Source organism: Mobula hypostoma, chromosome 8 (genome assembly GCF_963921235.1).
Source record: "Mobula hypostoma chromosome 8, sMobHyp1.1, whole genome shotgun sequence".
In the NCBI taxonomy this organism is placed as follows: Eukaryota; Metazoa; Chordata; class Chondrichthyes; order Myliobatiformes; family Myliobatidae; genus Mobula; species Mobula hypostoma.
In genome coordinates, this window is record NC_086104.1 from 95,488,267 (window position 1) to 95,507,170 (window position 18,904).

The 18,904-nt window shown below is 44.3% G+C and overlaps 1 protein-coding gene across 3 annotated transcripts; it reads right to left on the reverse strand.

The window, feature by feature from the left end:
• Positions 1 to 421: 421 nt before the first annotated feature.
• On the reverse strand, positions 422 to 15,232 carry LOC134350177 (putative transcription factor Ovo-like 1). 3 transcript variants are annotated; one of them, XM_063055150.1, is made up of 4 exons: positions 14,426 to 14,605; positions 13,813 to 14,012; positions 11,734 to 11,920; positions 422 to 2,693 (listed from the first exon to the last, which is right to left on the reverse strand). In XM_063055150.1, the coding sequence occupies exons 3-4, from the start codon at positions 11,846 to 11,848 to the stop codon at positions 2,395 to 2,397; spliced, it is 414 nt and encodes a 137-aa protein (XP_062911220.1). In that variant the 5' UTR covers positions 11,849 to 11,920; positions 13,813 to 14,012; positions 14,426 to 14,605; the 3' UTR covers positions 422 to 2,394. The 3 variants fall into 3 exon arrangements, with proteins under 3 accessions (XP_062911220.1, XP_062911219.1, XP_062911218.1); XM_063055149.1 differs by lacking the exon at positions 14,426 to 14,605 and adding an exon at positions 14,199 to 14,418; XM_063055148.1 differs by lacking the exon at positions 14,426 to 14,605 and adding an exon at positions 14,878 to 15,232 and having other exon boundaries at positions 426 to 2,693.
• Positions 15,233 to 18,904: the final 3,672 nt, after the last annotated feature.

The window sequence follows — 18,904 nt, forward strand, 5'->3', positions numbered from 1 at the left end:
GACTGGAAGACAATTACAAGATTAGTAGGCAGTTGTTTAAAACTGAGGTGAGTTGGAGCTTCTTCTCTTAGGCATTGGTAAATCTCTGGAATGTTCTGTCTGGGAGGATTATGGAGGCAAGATCAATGAGGGTATTTAAAGGGAATGTAGAAAGATCTTTGAACGTTTGGGGAATTGGCACTGTGTTGAGGCCTGGGGCAGATCAGCCATGATCATATGGAATGACAGAATAGCCTTTGAAGGGGTGAGTAGCCTACTCCTGCTTCTACTACCTCCTGTAAGGTTTAGAGGGCATTGAAGGAAGAACCTCTGCACCCAGAGGGGTCTCAGAACCTGTCTGAAAGTGGGATGGAGAAAGAGACACAAAATTTCAGTAATGTCTAGATTTCTCCTTGAATTGCCAGGGCAGAGGAGGCTATAGACCATGTGCTGGTATATGGTCGATGGCTAGTAAAGACATGGTGGGCTGAAGGGTCTATACTGTATCATTCATGAATGAGCATCTCTTAAAGGTTATCTCATATTGTCTCTTGTGGCCTTGACGTGTGCAAATTGCCAGTTTCCAGCTTCCTGCATTACATCACTGACCACTCTTCCATCATCGGTACTAAAGTCCTTTGGCATGTCCGATGGCCATTTTGTAACCAGGAATCCTTTTCTTCATTAATTCTCAAGACTGAACATTCTAGAGCAGGGTTTCCCAACATTTTTATGCCATGGACCCCTACCATTAACTGAGGGGTCTGTGAATCCCTGTTCTAGAGCTGCTTGGAAGTTTTACAAAGACAACACTGAGGCTTCTTGCAGTCAGAACACAGTCAAAGCCCAGAGTTCCCCACAACCTTGACAATGTGGTTTGAAGTGGTTGACATGCAATCTGCAGAATAAACAACCCAACTTTGTTTTCTGAAGTGATTCTTAAGAACGGTTTCAAGCAGAATATGTAACTGCTGAAGGGACTGGGAAGACATTGACTATAAATCATATCTTCATATCCCTGCCAGTAGTACAAGTGCTACAACTGCCCCTTCACCTCCTCCCTCAGCACCGTTCAGGGCTCCAAACAGTCCTTCCAGGTGAGGTGACACTTCACCTGCAAGCCTTTTGGGGTCATATCCTGTGGCCAGCGCTCCTGATGCAGCCTTCTCTACATAGGTGCTACCCGACGTAGACTGCAGCACTGCTTTGTCGAGCCCCTCACGCCACCCATAACAGGCAGGATTTCCCTGGGTCCACACATTCACATTCCCATTCCAACATGTCGGGCCATGGCTTAGGCCATTCTCAGGTTGGAGGAGCAACATCTCATATTCTGTCTAGGTAGCTTCTAGCTTGACGGCATGAACATTGATTTATCTAACTTCCAGTGATTTCTCTCACATCCTCCTTCTCTCTTTTTCCATTTGCCATGGCTCCCCTCTTACCCCTTCTCTTCTTACTTCTCACCTCCCTCTGGTGCCCCTCCCCCATTCCCATGGTCCACTCTCTTCTCCAATCAAATATCTCCTACTTCAGCCCTTTACCTTTTCCACCTATCAGCTCCCAGCTTCTCACCCACCCACCATCCCCTCACCTGGCTTCACCTATCATTTGTCAGCTTGTAACCCTCCCACCTTCTTGTGTCTGGCTTATTCCCCCTTCCCTTCCGGTTTGGGTGATGAGTCTCAGCACAAAATGTCAACTGTTTAATTCCCCTCCATAGATGCTGCCTGACCTACTGAGTTCCTCCAGTATCTTGTGTGTGTGGCCCTGGATTTCCAGCATCTGCAACATCTTGTGTCTTCATGTAAAGTATTTATTTTTACAAAGTGTCGTACTTTTTCTGGCTAGTAAAGCATTTTGAAAATCTCTGAAAGTTGAGAAATTTGCACAAAATATTGGAAGTTCACCATGTTTTTCCTTTATGTGCATGTTTTATTTTCCAACCTCCAAATTTATAAGTGGATACAGTGCATACTTTGGAGCTAAATGTACCCAGAACCAAACATTAAAGAGCAAAGAAGATGATTGACAGGAAAGACTGCTGAGAAATGCTGAAAAGCCCCAAACATTGCTCAGACACTGAGCCTTAATGTAATTGTCCTTTGAAGCGGCTCAATTGATTGGGTCAAATTGTAAGTACCATCACCTTCCCAGACACGGGATAGAAGGACAAAGATTCCATCCATGACTGTAGGGCCCTAGAGTTAATCTCCTTTTCACAGGACCTGAAAATATGATCTGATCTCTGTGTATCAGCAACAGCCTAAATATCCTCTCTGATTCATCTACCTGGCAGACAGGTCAAAGGGGATTGGTTGACACTGATAGGAAACACAGCAGGAACTATCTCCTTGGCACCAACCATCAAGTTAAAGCATTGAAGCTTCAGTGTAGGCTCTAATACCTTTGTTCCTATTCAGAGTCCTTGCTCTCATCACTGTTGTGCAGCAACTTCTTCTGCAAGGAGGCAGCTATTTTCTTGGAAGTCTTTTTAAGCAGGGGGTTTTCTGGGTGGTTCTGCCTCATGTGGAGGTAGAGGTCCTCTTGGTTTATGGCTGTGAAGCCACACTCCTCACAGACGTAGAGCTTAGCTCTTCTCTCCTTGTAGCTGTACTTCTGTGCCACGCCATGGATTTTCTTCAGGTGTGACTCCAAGGAGCATCTCTGCGTAAAGGCTTTGTGGCAAAGGCTGCATTTGTAGGGGCGAATACCTACACAGGAAATAAAAAACATTGCAGCTTTTATGAACAGTTTCAACTTTATTACCATACCTTCACCTTCTCCATAATATGGACTCTCTCTGACTGAAGAAAGCTTTCAGACTATAGAGGTACACAATACCTTGCTGACAGTACCAGGGGAGCTTGTTTCTCTGAGGAAGTTTCAGAAATAAGTTGAGCCTCATGCAATGTCCAGGGGACAACTTGTATTTTATTACATTGCAAGTTAGCTCCGGCAGACTAGGTAGATGAGATCCAGTGCTTCATGAAGAACAGAGGGCATATCAAGGCACAGAAGAAGTCATAGTCATCCACTGCAACCAAGGAATATACCAGTTGTGACAGCTGTTTGAACCACTGGACCCAGACATCAGAGGCCGAGAGAGTGAAACTGCCCCAGTGCAACAGCTTTTCCATTTTAAAAACTCTCCTGCAAAGGCTCTGTCACCGTTGGATACGACAGACAACCAATCATTTTACATCACATGGGGGGGCAGGGCTAATGAAAGGGGTAACAATGGTGATGGGATGTCAAAACCAAAGAATCACAAGCAGGGGTAAGCCACTTGGACTTTAAGTCTGCTCCACCGTTCAGTGGGATCATGTCTGATCTTCCACCTCTGCCACTTTTCTATGGTTCTCGATTTCCCCAAGAATCCAGAAATCTATCAATCCCTGTTTTGAGTGAACTCAGTGGCTTAACCTCCATATTTAGAGATACAACAAGGTAACAGGCCCTTCTGGCCCAGTGAGCTCTTGGCACCTAATTACACCCATGGGACCATTCTCCTACTGAGCAGTGTGTCTTTGGAATGTGGGAGAGAACCGGAACCGACATGGTCACAGGGAGAATTTTACACACTCCTTACGGATCATGGCAGGAGTTCAACCCTGCCATTATAATAGCATTACAGTAATGCTACCTGCGTGGATTTGAGCACGGTGAAAGGTGGAGTCCAGAGGCAATATATGCTGGCTACCACCCTTCCCCACACTGAACTTTGAGGCAGGATCTTGATCTGTGTTGACAATTCCTCCCCTAAGACTGACTACATTTGTCACTTAACCCGGAGAGTTCCCCCCGGCAGCTTGTTTGTTGAACCTCAAAATTCTTCTGAACTCGAGAAAACACAGACTAGATTTTTTCAATCTCTTATATGGTACATCTGTCTTCCCTGGGAGCAGCAATGTCAGAATCAGGTTTATTATGACTGGCATATGTCATAAAATGTGTTGTTTTGCAGCAGCAGTACAGAGCAATACACAAAACATATTATAAATTATAATAAATATACTACTTTATTCCTTATACCTGTACACCTGCTTGTTAATGCAAATATCTAATCAGCCAATCATGTGGCAGCAACTCAACGTATAAAAGCATGCAGACATGGTCAAGAGGTTCAGTTGTCACTCAGACCAAACATTAGAATGGGAAGGAAATGTGATCTAAGTGACTTTGACTGGGGAATGTTTGTTGGTGCCAGATCGGGTGATTTGAGTATCTCAGAAACTGCTGACCTCCTGGGACTTCCACGCACAGAAGTCTCCAGAATTTACAGGGAATACTGCAAAATAAAAAAAACATCCTGTGGGCAAAATCTCCTTGTTATGAGAGAGATCAAAGGAGAATGGCCAGACTGGTTCAAGCTGACAGGAAGGCGACAGTAACTCAAATAACCACCTGTTACAACAGTGGAGTGCAGAAGAGCCTTGAAGTGGATTGGCTACAGCAGCAGAAGATCATGAACACGCACTCAATGGCCACTTTATTAAGTACAGGAGATATCTAGTAAAATGTATATAAAAAAAGTAGTGCAGAAAGAGCAACAACAGTAAGGTAGTGTTCGTGGGTTCATTGTCAGTTTAGAAATCTGATGGCAGAGGGGAAGAAGCTGTTGCTAAAACAGTTTGTATCTTCAGGCTCCTGTACCTCCTCCCTTATGGCAGTGATGAAAGGAGGGTGACTCCTGGATGATGGGGGTCCTTAATGATGGATGCTGCCTTTTGAAGATGTCCTCGATACTGGGGAGGCTGCTGCCATGGTGGAGCGGGCTGAGTTTACAACCTTCTGCAGCTTTTTACGATCCTGTGCATTGGCTCCTCCATATCAGACGGTGATGCAACCAGTTAGAATGTTCTCCTAAGTACATCTGCAGAAATTTGCTAGTCTTTGGTGACATACCACGTCTCCTCAAACTCCTAATGAAATGTATCCACTGGTGTGCCTTCTTCATAATTGTATCAATATGTTGGACCCAGGATAGACCCTCAGATGTTGATCCTTGAAGCTGCTCACCCTTTCCACAGCCGACCCTTCAATAATCAGATTTACTACCTGCCATACTCCTTCCAGAGGTGAAAGTAAAACCGTAAACATGTAGATAGGCCCTCCATTGATCAAGGTCAACCATGGATGTCGCATGCTTGCTGTCTACACAAACCTGGGCAGTACGATTTGGAGAGCAAGCTGTTGCCCATGCAGCAGGCCCCCCCCACCCCACCCATGCAGCTGATGAATCCAAAGGAATGTCGGAGATCAATACGGTTTTGTGTCAGCAGCGTCACAGGAGTTGCCAGTCAGCAGTGAATTCAACGTAGGACTGCCTCAAGGACTCCAGCTCTGGATTTTTCCTCAGCATTTGCTCCCAAAGCCTTCCCCATGAGTGGGTATAGCCGCAAGGCAGTGGGGGTTTCAAATCAGAGTTTTCCTTCTAGATGAGCTGCCAACCACGGCCCCGTCGGCCCGCAGTAAACACGTACATGTTGTAAAAAAGTGTACTGGTGAGAAAATGGCTGCAACAACTATACAAATGGGTTTAACAGGCCACATTAGCAATGTCACTGAACCAGTCAGAAATTTCACCTTCAACACTTCCTCACTCTGTGGCTAATAAAATTTTTATTTTTACGTAGGAAGTATCCATTCCTAGTTGGAGCAGAAGTGAATGCTAGAAACACTTGGTAGGTCAGGCAGTGTCTGTAGAGTGTGGGGGTTTGCTGGGCTACTTCAGCCCCCGTTGTCATACTGACTGGAAGCTCTCAGCTCTTGTGTAACATACAGAGAGGAGTTTCCAAAACTAGGGTCATTCTGCTTTGAGCCGAGAAGGTTGAGAGATCAAAGGGGGCATAATTTTAAAGTGACTGCGGAAATGAATGGGGGGAACGTTAGAGGTAGTTCTTTTAACCTGTAGAATGGTGGGTGTGTGGAATGTGCTGCTGGTAGAGGCAGATACATTAGAAACATTTAAGAGACTTAAGTAGGCACAGGGACAAAAGAAAAATGCAGGGTATGCGGGAGGCGGTGGTCGAGTTGATATTGGCGTAGGTTAAATGCATCATGGGCTGAAGGGCTTGTCTGTGCTGTAGTGTTCTATGATGAGACCAAAACTGCCATAATACTGCTAGAACAGTCTCACCAGGAGCCTGGACGAGAAGACTAATTGAAGTGGTCACAGATTCACTTTTTGAGAGTGTCTTTAGGGGTAAAGAATGGGAGGGTTTTGGTTGGGGGAGGTTGCAGAGCTGACTGTCTGGGCACCTGAAGGTACAGACACAGCACTGCACTCAGTATCAGATGTTTATTAGGCTTCACACTCTACACACAGTGACTCCAGGTTCAAGTCACCAAATTAAACCCATAGCAGCCACCAACTCTAGTACTTTTCTGGAGGTTTTCAGTCACACTCAATGCCTTTACTCCGAAAAAAATAGACGCGGTGGAATGTGTTTTCGTGAAGAAGAATGCTGAGTAAGTATTGGTTTTAGATATTCTGTAGCACACATTTGATGAATCTATGGAAAATAAGGTGCTAGATGTAAGATATCTTTTGGACTATTGTTCTTAGGATTCATTCACCATCTGAATGGGATCCTGTTCCACTCAATATGACCAATAAATATGAATTCCACAGTAATGAAAACAATGATAAGAGGGGACACACAAGTGTAAAGAAATACTGGCAATGTAAGTCATCTGTGTCAAGGCGACTAGTCCAATCACCAGGTTATTGCTACCCTGCTACACCTCATTTCCCTAGACCCCTCTGGCCCTCTCCACCTATTGTCCCTGCAATGTTCTTCCGTCTCCATTCACCCTCCCTGAACCCTACTTTCTCCAGACCTGCCTCTCCCATGGATTGGCACAGTAATGTAACATCTGCTGGAAGGCTGGGGTTCAATTCCTGTTGCTGTCTGCAAGGAGTTTGTATGTTCTCCCCACGACGGCGTATGACAACTCCCCCACTCCCCTCTCCCCATCCACTCTATCTAGGCCTTTCAACGTTCAATGGTTTTCAATGAGATCTCCCTTGTTTTCTAAACTCCAATGAGTAAAGGCTCAGAGACATCAAATGATCCTCATATGATATGCTTTTCATTGCTGGGATCATTCTCATGAACCTCCTCTGAGCCCTCTCCAATGCCAGCACATCTTTTCTTAGATAAGGGGCCCAAAACTGCTCCCAATACTCCAGTGCTTTATAAAATCTCAACATACCATCCTTTTTATAATCCATTCCCCTTGAAATGAGGGGTAACATTGCATTTGGCTTCCTTACAAGTGACTCAACCTGCAAGTTAAATTTTAGGGAATCCTGCACAAGGACTCTCAAGTCCCTTTGCACGTCTGATTTTTGAATTTAGAAAATAGTGTACACTATTTATTTATTCCTTCTACCAAAGTGAGTGACCATACAATTCTCTATACTTCATCTGTCACTTCTTTGCCCATTCACCCAAACTGTCATAAATCCTTCTGCAGACTTCCTCGGCACTACCTGCACCTTCACCTATCTCTGTACTGTCCATAAACTTGGCCACAAAGTCATCGATTCCATCCTCAAAATCATTGACATATAACGTGAAAAGAGTTGGTCCGAACACTGACCTCTGTGGAACATCACTAGTCACCAACAGCCAACCAGAAAAGGCCGCCTTTATTCCCATTCTCCATCCCCTGCCAGTCAGCCAACCTTCTATCAATGCTAGTATTTTTCCTATAATGCCATGGGCTCTTTTCTTGTTTATCAGCCTCATGTGCCGCACCTTATCAAAGGCCTTCTAAAAAGCCAAGTAAACAACAGTAATTTGGAAGAAGCAGGATAAGTTCATCCCAAGAAGAAGAAACATTCTAAAGGGAGGATGAGGCAACCATGGCTGACGAGGGAAGCCAAAGACAGCATAAAAGCAAAAGAAACAGAATATAACATCACACAAATTAGTAGAATAACAAAACAAAAAATAACAGTACAGGCTGTGCTGAGTTTTTAGGCTACTCCAAGATCAACCTAACCCTTCCCTTCCATATAATCCTCCATTTTCCTTTCATCCATGTGCCTATCCCAGTTTTTCTTAAATGTCCTTGATGTATCTGCCTCTACCACCAACTTTGGCAGCATATTCCATGCATCCAGTACTCCCTGTGTAAAACATTAAAAGAGGATACGTACCGGAAGATTTTCAGATAGAGTATATAAAGAGTAGAATAAAGGCAAGATTGGACATTGGTCTGCTGGAAAATGACATTGGAGAGGTAGTAATAAGAAACAAAGAAATGGTGGATGAACTCCTTAAGTATTTTCTTAGAGTCATAGAAAAGTGCAGCACAGAAACAGGCCCTTCAGCCCATCTAATTCATGTCTAACCATTTAACCATGGCTACTCTCATCGACCTGCACCTGGACCATAGCCCTACCATCTATGTGCCTATCCAAACTTCTCTTAAACGTTGAAATTGATTCCGCATGCATCTTCACCCTTAGCCCATGACGTCTGGTTATAGTCCTACCCAACCTCAGTGGAAAAAGCCTGCTTGCATTTACCCTATCTATACCCCTCATTATTTTGTATACCCCTATCAAACCTCCTCTCAATCATCTACATTCCAAAGAATAAAGTACAGTACTAACCTATTCATTTTTTCTTTCTAACTCAGGTCTTCCAGATTCAGCAACATTCTTGTGAATTTTTTTTGTATTCTTTCAACCTTATTTACATCTTTTCTTTAGGTAGGTGATCGAATCTGCACACGAGTCCAAATTACGCCTCACCAATGTCTTGTACAACTTCAACGTAATATTCCATCTCCTGTACTCAATACTTTGCATCAGTCTTCACTGTGGAGGACCCCAGCAGTGTGCCAGAAATTCGAGCGTCGGGGTGCAGAATTGAGTGTAGTTGTTAGTACAATGGAGAAGGTGCTTTGGAAGCTGAAAGGTCTAAGGCGGATAAGTCATCAGATGGACTACACCGCAGAGTTCTGAAAGAGGTAGCTGAAGAGATTGTGGAGGCATTAGTAGTGATCCTTCAAGAATCACTAGATTCTGGAATGATTCTGTACAGCTGGAAAATTGCAAATATCACTTCCGTTCTTTAAGAGGGGAGGGAGGCAAAAGACAGGAAATTATGGATCAGTTTCTGATTTCAGTAGTTGACAAGATGTTAGTCTGTTATTAAGGGTGAGGTATTGGAGTACTTGGGTTCAGTTGATAGAATAGGCCAAAGTCAGCATGGTTTCCTTAAGGGGAAATCTTGCCTGACCGATCTGTTGGCATTCTCTGAGGAAAAAAAATAAGACAGGATAGAGAAAGGAGAGTCAGTGGATGACATTTTTTTGATTTACAAAAAGCCTTTGACAAGATGTTGCACATGAAGCTGTTAAACAAGACAAGAGCCTGTGATATTACGTACGTGAAAGATGCCAACATGACCGGAAGACTGGCTGACCGGCAGGACACAGAGTGGGAGGAGATGGGACCTTTCTGGTTGGCTGCCAGGGTTCCGTAGGGAGTGGTGTTGGGACTACTTCTTCTCACATTACGATACATGTGAATGATTTCCATGATAGAATTGATGGCCTTGTGGCTAACTTTGCAGACAATACAAAGATAGGTGGATGGACAGGTAGTATTTGAGGAAGCAGGAGAATTTAGGCAGATTAGGAGAATACAGAGCAGGGAAGTGTATGGAAATGTACTTTGGCAGAAGGAATAAAGACACACTTTTTTTCTAAACGGGGAGCATATTCAAAAATCAGAGGTGCAAAGGAACCTGGGAGTCCTAGGACAGGATTCCCTCAAGGTTAACTTGCAGATTGAATCAGTAGTAAGGAAGGTAAATGCATTGGGTAGCATTCATTGCAAGAGGACAGAATATAAGAGCAAGGATGTGATGCTGAGGCTTTATAAAACATAGGTCAGACCGCACTTGGAGTATTGTGAGCAGTTTTGGGCCCCTTATCTAAGAAAGAATGTGCAAGCATTGGAGGGGGTCCAGACAAGGTTTACGAGAATGATCCCAGGAATTAAGGGGTTAACATATGAGGAGAATTTGATGGCTTTGAGCCTGTACTCAGTAGAGTTTAGAAGACTGGGCAGGGGTGATGGAATTCGTCAACTTCATCAACTTTACCTCTAATTTCCACCCTACCCTTAAATCACTTGCTCCTCTTCTGGGACCTCTCTCCCCTTTCTTCATCTCTCTGTCTCCATCTCTGGGGCAAAGGGTCTACCAATATCTTTTATAAGCTGACTGATTCTCACAGCTATCTTGTCTATACATCTTGCCACCTGGAAAGATGCCATTCCCTTTTCTCAGTTCCTTCATCTCCACCACATCTGTTCCCAAGATAAGGCTTTCCTTTCCAGAACTTTAGAGATGTCCTCCTTTTTCAAAGAACTGGGTTTCCCTTAATCCACCATTGATGTTGCCTTCACCTGCATCTCCTCAATTTACTAGACATTCACCGCCACCCCCTCTTCCCAGCGTCTTAACAGGGACAGAGTCCCTCTTGTCCTCACCTACTACCCCATGAGTCTCAGCATCCACAACATCTGTCTTCAATGGGATCCTACCACCAAACACATCTTTACCTTCCCTCCACTCTGTACTTTTCACAGGGATCACTCCCTCTGAGACCCCCTTGCTACTAAGCTCCCTCCTCGCACTTAGCCCTACCAAGCAGAAGGCGTGCTTAACCTAGCCATTCACCTCCTCCCTCACCTCCATTCAGGGCCCCAAGCAGTTCTTCCAGCTGAGGAAACAATTCAGCTGTGAATCTGTTGGGGTCATCTACTGTATCCAGTGCTCCCAATGTGGCATCCTATACATTGGTGAGGCCAACTTTGCCGAGCACTTCCGCAACAAGGAAGATTACTCACTGACCAACCACTTTAACTCCAGTCCCCATTCCCATTTGACTGGTGAGTCCATGGCTCCTCTCCTGCCATCATGAGGCCACACTCAGGTTGGAGGAGCAACAGCTCATATTCTGTCTGGGTGAAGACATGAACATTGTTTTCTCTTCTTTCCGGTAATTTTTCCCCCTTCTCCCTTTCTTCTCTCTTCTTCCATTCCCCGCACTGGCTCCCTCTTACCTCTTCTCTTCTCCTTACTTGCCTATCACATCCCTCTTGTGTCCCTCCTCCTTCCCTTTCTCCCACGGTCCACTCTTTTCTCTATCAGATTCCTTCTTCTCCAACCCTTTACCTTTTCCATCCAACACCTCCCAACTTTTCACTTCAGCCCTCCTTCCTCCACCCACCTGGCTTCACCTTTCACCTTCTAGCTTTTACTCTCCCCCCACCCCTTCTTAATCTGACTTCTTCCCGCTTTCTTTCCAGTCCTGATAAAGGGTCTTGGCTCGAGATGTTGATTATGTAATTCTTTCCACTCATGCTGCCTGGCTTGCTAAGTTCCTTCAGCGTTTTGTATGATGTGCTTCTATCCTCCCAATTGACACTATGACACATACTGTATTTCACACACCTTTGCACATTGCTTGTTTGTTATTTGTCAGTCTTTATGTGTAGATTTTCATAAATTCTATTGTATTTCTTTATATTCCTGTAAATGCCTTCACGAAAATGTATCTCAAGATAGTATATGGTAACATATATGTACTTCGATAAAAATATACCATGACTTTGACGACTTCTAAACGTCATAATGCAAAGCATCTGAAAAGAACTACTACTCCCATGACGCTCTCAGTGAGGACGTCCCCGTGGGTGGGGTTTACGGACAGACGTACCAGTGTGCGTCCTGACGTGTCTCTTGAGGTCGAAGGTGTCGTTGAAGCCTTTGCCGCAGTACGTGCATAGGTGGCGCTTCACCTGGTTGTGACACTTGAGGTGCCGGTTGAGCATGCGCTGTAACCGGAAGCCCTTGCTGCACACCTGGCAGCAGAAGGTGGCCTCGCTGCACTCGCCAGTTGTGATCTGTTGCGGGGGGGAAGGGGAAGCGAAGCCACTAATTAGCTGCACCGTTAGAACCAGATTCTGAGCACGCAGAACCCGACAGAGGAGCACCAGTCCATTACAAAAACACAAGAGTCTCAATAAAGTGGCGTGACCTTGAAGAGGCTGCAGTACACACGCCACACATGATCGTTCATTCAACCAATTAACCAGCTTCACTAACCAAAAGTCAAAGGATACCGAACCGCCGTTTATCGAAAGCGTGAATCTCTGCTTTCTTCCAGCACACTTTCAATTCTCCACAAGCAAATCAGTTGTATGTCGGACCGTCATCTCTTTAATACTAATTGTGAATTTGAGAAGGTTCGGCTTATTTTACTCAGAGTGACATTTCAGTTAATACTCTGTGTATAATTAAAAATATACAAATTGAATTGTCTTTATGTAATATAAAACAAAATTTATAATTGATTAGCGACTTATTAATTAGTAAATAATATGAAATTAGCATAATACACAATGAGTGAAATTACTGTTACACATAATCAGGAATAATGTACCGTATTAAACTTTATTTAATATATAATCTGAAGTGATGCAATTTATATTTTTATATAAAGTGTAATCTGAAATATGTGCAAGCCGAAATAACTAATTGGTATCATATAGTGTATACAATCTGAAATAATGTAATTGGAATTACGTTTAATATCATGTATGAATTTGTAAATAATATAGTTTGCATAACATTAGTTCCAATTATACAATATGCTGTGTAATATAATACAAGTTGAATAAGTTCTGTAGATTTTACACGGGCATTGGACAGCCTGAACTGTACAATTTAAATATAATTTATTGTAGAATCTAATAATTTGAGCTGCTCCACTGCTCTGCTAATTTTATAGAGCTGATTCAGCCTTCAATTCAGCAAAAAAGGATCCTTTGAACTAATTCTGTGCTAAAAGATGATACACAAAATTGTAATGGAATCATAATTTACAATTTATGATTGAAACTTCAACGTTTAGTAAGTTGATAAAGGATTGTAGTGTGATCAATAAATTGGATTGTACGTAGGTACAACTGAAATAATGTTTTATACAAGGCGCTCCACATTCAATCATATAATATTTACATAATGCACAATCGGATAATTCGGTTTGCCCAGTGATATTAAATTCTACAGAGCAGATTGAATTTGCTTCTTAAATATGATATGTAATCGGAAATAATAAATACTACTTTTAATAATAAATTTAAAAACTATAACTCACAGAGCGAGTTAGTGGATCAGTTTATTTCGTTCGATTGATCAATAAAATAATTAATGGAGTCCAGTTATGTAGTACACATATTACAATGTACGACTATAAAAATAAGCTACAGAAGGTGCTTTTAGGGAAAAATGGGTCTCTCCCTCGCTGTCTAACAATGTATGAAAATAAGAAAAAAGCTGGAGACGCTGTACAGGTGCTCAGTCACGTTAACCTTGTTTCTCTTCCCACCTGCTGAGCATTTGCAACGTTTTCCTATTTGATTTAACATAATGTTTAATATAACGAAAATCTGTATTTCATTCATACTTGATATTGTTTCACATTATTCGTTATATTACAGGCATACATTAATATATGCCTGTGATTTTTATTAGTGTGCAATTTCAATACACTAAAATGAATATGTTACTTTCGATTTCTGATATAAAATATATTAAAACAATGTGCACTGTATTTAATAAATCGAAGGTAATTTTTATTTGCTATGCCAAGGTATTTTTTTTGGGGGGGGGTTCTTTACCTTGCGGTCCTTATTAATGCGCGGCTCTCTGGGTCTCGTTTAGAGACGAAGATTTCTCTTTACTTTGCCGAGTTTGGTGATGATTAACCAGAGTTCCAGCAGCTTGGCCTTACCTTGATTTTCGTTCGCAAGACACTGCGCTTTTTGAATTCCGACTCCAGAACTTGCTCCTCAGCATTCTCCTGGCCCGGTTCGGTCTTGCAAAGGAGGCGGCGCTCGTTTGAATCGTTTAACAGTTCGTCCAAACCGATTGTTCCGGGTGCGGTATTTTCGGTTTTCCCTTCTTGGTAACTCGGGAAACTATTCAAAATGACTGGAAATGGGAAATAAAACTTTTACACAACGGTGACCGGTGCAGGGTGATCGTTGCGGGGACCGTTGGCCGTTGGGAGCAGTTTGAACAATGGGTTGTGATGTTTTTTTTAGTTTGTTTGAATTCTGGGTGTTGTCGGGCACTCCGATCAGTCTCCGACTGAAAGGAATGCAACGTGATACTCGCCATGAATTCGACCCTTGGCCGGCGCCTGTGGAAGCGGAGCGGGGCCCCGGGTCCCGTTATGTTTACGCTGGCAGGTTGCAGTTTTAAGCGACAATGTGGGTTGGGAGGGGGTGCCCTCCGTGTACGAAGACGCCGACCCCCCCTCCCCCTCCTCGAATCTGCCAACAGACCTGGAGACTGGTGGAATCAGAGGGCAGAGAGCGCCCACGCTGCAGTATAAACACTACCTGCCCTTTTATGGGACTTTGGTATCCGGGAGCATTGCGGTGCCCCTTTGAAAGCTCCCCGTTCTCTTCCGAGATGGAAACCCACCCAAATGAAGAAGTGGGGAGGGGGTGGGAGGGGGGCTAGAGTGTTCGTCTTCAGCTCAGTGTTAGACCACCGTGAGACTGCGCCTCTTTCACGGGCTCTGCCCGCTGTACTTGTTTGGACCTTGTTCGAGCATTCTCCCAACAGGCTGTAAAGGTAGATTGATGCTGATAGTGAGAGGGCTTTTTTTTGTGTGCGCGGGACAGAAGGCCAATCAATAGTCTCTGCCCCTCTCCCCATTTTTATCCCGTATTCCCTTTCTCCTCTGCTCTCCTTGCCCCGGCACCCCTCCCCCCGCCCGCGCCCTCACCCCCCACCCCCAGCTCTGGCCACCTTCACCCCCGGCCAAGCCTGCTTACGTCCGCTTCACCTGGTATGTAGGTGTCGGCGCGCTCCTCGTCGGGCAGCTCGTTCCAGTCGCGGATCTCGGGATAAGGCTCCTTCCTTTTCACCAGGAATGCCCTGGGCATGGCTGCGAGCGCTCGGCGGGGATGCAGCAGAAGCCGGGTTCCCTCCTACCTCCACCTGACCCCCCTTTCCTTCATACAAATCGGATCCTTCTCCAGGCTAAGTCCCGAGCCTCCAGGTGTCCGGGGAAAGGCCGATCCCGCTTCCTCCGGAGTCTTTGCTTTATTTTAGAGAAGGATTGGCGAGGCGAGGTGTTGAGAGAAAGACCCACCTGGCCAGCTACCTTTGCGCTAACAGGAAAAAGTTTGCTCCTGTAATTGAAAATACAACAGGAAATTTGCGAGGGCGCATGCGTTCTGAGAAAATAACGGTGTCAACAAGCCCTTGTACCTGTCTGACCGGTTGGTACAGCTTCGTTTTGTTCCCTGCCCTTCTCATCGCACGGATGTTTGCAAAACGGCCAACGATACAGCGACCTTTGTTGGCGTTTGTGCTCTGCACACGTTTAATATCAGGATATGCTTCTTCCAACAAAAATGTTTTACTCATTGACCGGTAGCATGTTTCACCAAACTTTGATCATCCCAAGTTTTCGCTGTATTCCGCCCTCCCCCTTATAGAGTTTCTGCGATTTTCACCCCCAGATTTAGACGAGCTAACCAGGTGAAGTGAGAGAAAGCGGTGTGGGGTTTTCCGGTGCTGGACTGCATCGGGATTGACTGTGTTCGCAGCCAATCCAAGTGCATACCTGGATTTTTTTTAAATGCCTGGAAGGGGTTTGCAAGCATTTACCACCCTTCCTGTTAAGATGAAATCTGAGATCATATCAGCTCTTGTAATAAATATGGTTGGTCGTTGAGAAGGGCAAACAGTTTATTGAAAGGCAGGAAGGTGTACCGCCTCTCTCTCTCCTCCCCGTTTAAACCCACCCCACACCTTCTGAAAAGGTGATGCCCAAATCGAGGATCGCGCATGAAGTATCAAACCGCGCGGTTCTATTTCCACACCGGGTGCAGAGAGTGTCAGCTGAACTGGAGAAGCGAGGCGCTACTTCGTGTACCGTATTCAGGCAGGCTAACCTGCCGGAGAGAGATCTCCCTTGCTCCGGTTCAGGGCGCGTTGCTTCATTTGTTTAGCAAATCTCCCCTAGCGTGTTCTTACATTGTGTCAGTTCCAAAGCTGCTAATCGCTTGATGTGGTGTGAAGAGCCACCCCACTCGCCTTCCACCGTCACCGCCGCCGCTTCGTTTTTAACCAGACGGATTAATAGTCTCTTGTACACATCTCTCTATGCGCTTCTACAAAATTTAACTCCCATACATTTACGCCGCGTTTCGGCTGAAGAGACACTCTAACGAGAACCTCTTGCTCACTCTCGTTGACTGAACCAGGCGTCACCAGCACGTGGTAACGGTTTAGGAATTTCCACTTGCACAAAAGCCGCGCGAAACACTAAACCGTAGGGTTTGTCTCTCAATCTCACTGGGAGCAAATAGTTGTTTTCGCCTTACGGACATCCGTGGGCAGCAGAGTGGCTGCGGGCAAGGGTATGAAATAACAGGTACGCCGCCTTGCTGGCAATGATTGGGCTGCTGGTCACTGCTACAAGTTTTGAAGCTTTGCAGTTATGGTCAAAGTAAAATAGTATTGTGCGAACGATTGGTAAGTCCACAGTCAAAAACACGCGAGTAACAATCTTCCAGCAGGCACAAAGGTGACTTACTGATAAAATTCGTTGGTTTTTGAAACTTGTGTTCAAATTGAATGTAGAAACGTTTGTGTAGAAAACTGCAAAACGAACTTTCCCTCGGGTTGGCTTCGCATTTCTTTACTTGTTTTCACGGGTATACCATTGGTGTTGGTTTGGTGGGCTGGTGAAGGGAAGAGCCGATAGAGATGCCCCTGTCACATGATTGCTGGATCAACCATTGCATAATCCAAAAACATACAGTACCTCCATCAAACCCGCTCCCAATGCAGAAAACGGTGGCTACCATCCAGACCATCGCAAGTAAAATCCTCCCCACCACGGAGCGCATTTACAGGGAACACTGCCGCAGGAAAGCGGCATCCATCATCACGGACCTCCTCATTCCAGGCCACTCCTCCATTTCCCTACTACCATCAGGCAGGAGATACGGGAGCTGCAGGTCGCACACCACCAGGGTCAGGAACAGATATTGTTCTTCAGCCGTCACGCTCTTGAACCTGCACCGATAACTTTACTCTCCTCAACTCTGAACTGATTTCACAGCCAACAGACTCACTTTCAAGGCCTCTACAATACACGTTCCCAGTATTTATCTTTGCACAATCTGTCTTATTTTGCACATTGGTTGATCGTCAGTCTTTAATAATGTACTGTGGCATGCAAAAGTTCAGGCACCTCGGTCAAAATTTCTGTTACTGTGAACAGCTGAGCCAGTAAAAGATGAACTGATTTCCAAAAGGCATAAAGTTAAAGATGACACATTTCTTTAATACTTCAAGCAAGAAAACTTCTTTATTTCCATCTTTTACTGTTTCAAAATAACAAAAAAGGAAACGGGCCGAAGTAAAAGTTTGGGCACCCTGCATGGCCAGTACTTAGTAACACCTCTTTGGCAAGTATCACAGCTTGTAAACGCTTTTTGTAGCCAGCTAAGAGTCTTTCAATTCTTGTTTGGGGGATTTTTACCCATTCTTCCTTGCAAAAGCCTTCTGGTTCAGTGAGATTCTTGGGCTGTCTTGCATGCACTGCTCTTTTCAGGTCTATCCACAGATTCTTGATGATGTTTAGGTCGGGGGACTGTGAGGGCCATGGCAAAACCTTCAGCTTGCGCCTCTTGAGGTAGTCCATTGTGGATTTTGAAGTGTGCTTTGGATCATTATCCTGTTGTAGAAGCCATCCTCTTTTCATCTTCAGCTTTTTTACAGGCGGTATGATGTTTGCTTCCAGACTTTGCTGGTATTCAATTGAATTCATTCTTCCCTCTACCAGTAAATGTTCCCCATACCACTGGTTGCAACACAAGCCCACACATGATCGATCCACCTCTGTGCTTAACAGTTGGAGAGAGGTTCTTTTCATGAAATTCTGCACCCTTTTTTCTCCAAACATACCTTTGCTCATTGTGGCCAAAAAGTTCTATTTTAACTTCATCAGTCCGCAGGATTTGTTTCCAAAATGCATCAGGCTTGTTTAGATGTTCCTTTGAACTTTATGAATAGAACTTTTTGGCCGCAATGATATCAGTGTGATCCTTGAGCTTGGTGGTTTTTAGCAAGAGTTGAAATGTCTGGTTCACATGTGACAGCAAAAGACTTAAGTCCCCAGGTGTAACAATGTCCAAGCGGTTTCTATTCTTGGTGAGTACGTGGCTCACTGCACTGGAGCCTCTTTCAACAAGATAGGAGGATGGAAACGCAATGAAGAGCAGTTTGGCTCTTCTCCAAAGACCAGGAAACTTCATATGACAGTGTCGCCATATACCACAAAAGCAGACATTTTTGAAAAAAGCATTTTTGCTTCTTCATCATTCTGAATTTCAATAATTTCTTCCTGCAAGCTCTCTTCCTGTTCTTCCACCTTGAAAAGGAATGGGTTAATAACAAATACATGAATTGATTCTGAAAATCCTTCTTCAGTGACTGCAGGTGTAAGCAGTACACTTGCACATCACTGTCTGTGAAAGAGAATGCCATTCTTCTCCCAATCTTTTGCCTATATAATTCCAATTTTTCAATAAAAGTGGACACTGCATTTTGGCCTGGATTAAAGTGAAATTCTCATCATGCCAATTCATATTTAGAATGTTCATTTTGCCATACAGATCGACTAGGTATGCCACATCTCCATGTAGAAGTTCAATCTTGTTTCCCAAGGTCTTGTCAACTTTGAACAAAATTCAACCAGTGTCAAAAAGATCAAAGAAATTTTTAAAGCAGCAGCCTTTTGAGAGCCAATGGACTTCAGTGTGAAGAAGCAAGCATTTAAACACTCCATCGCT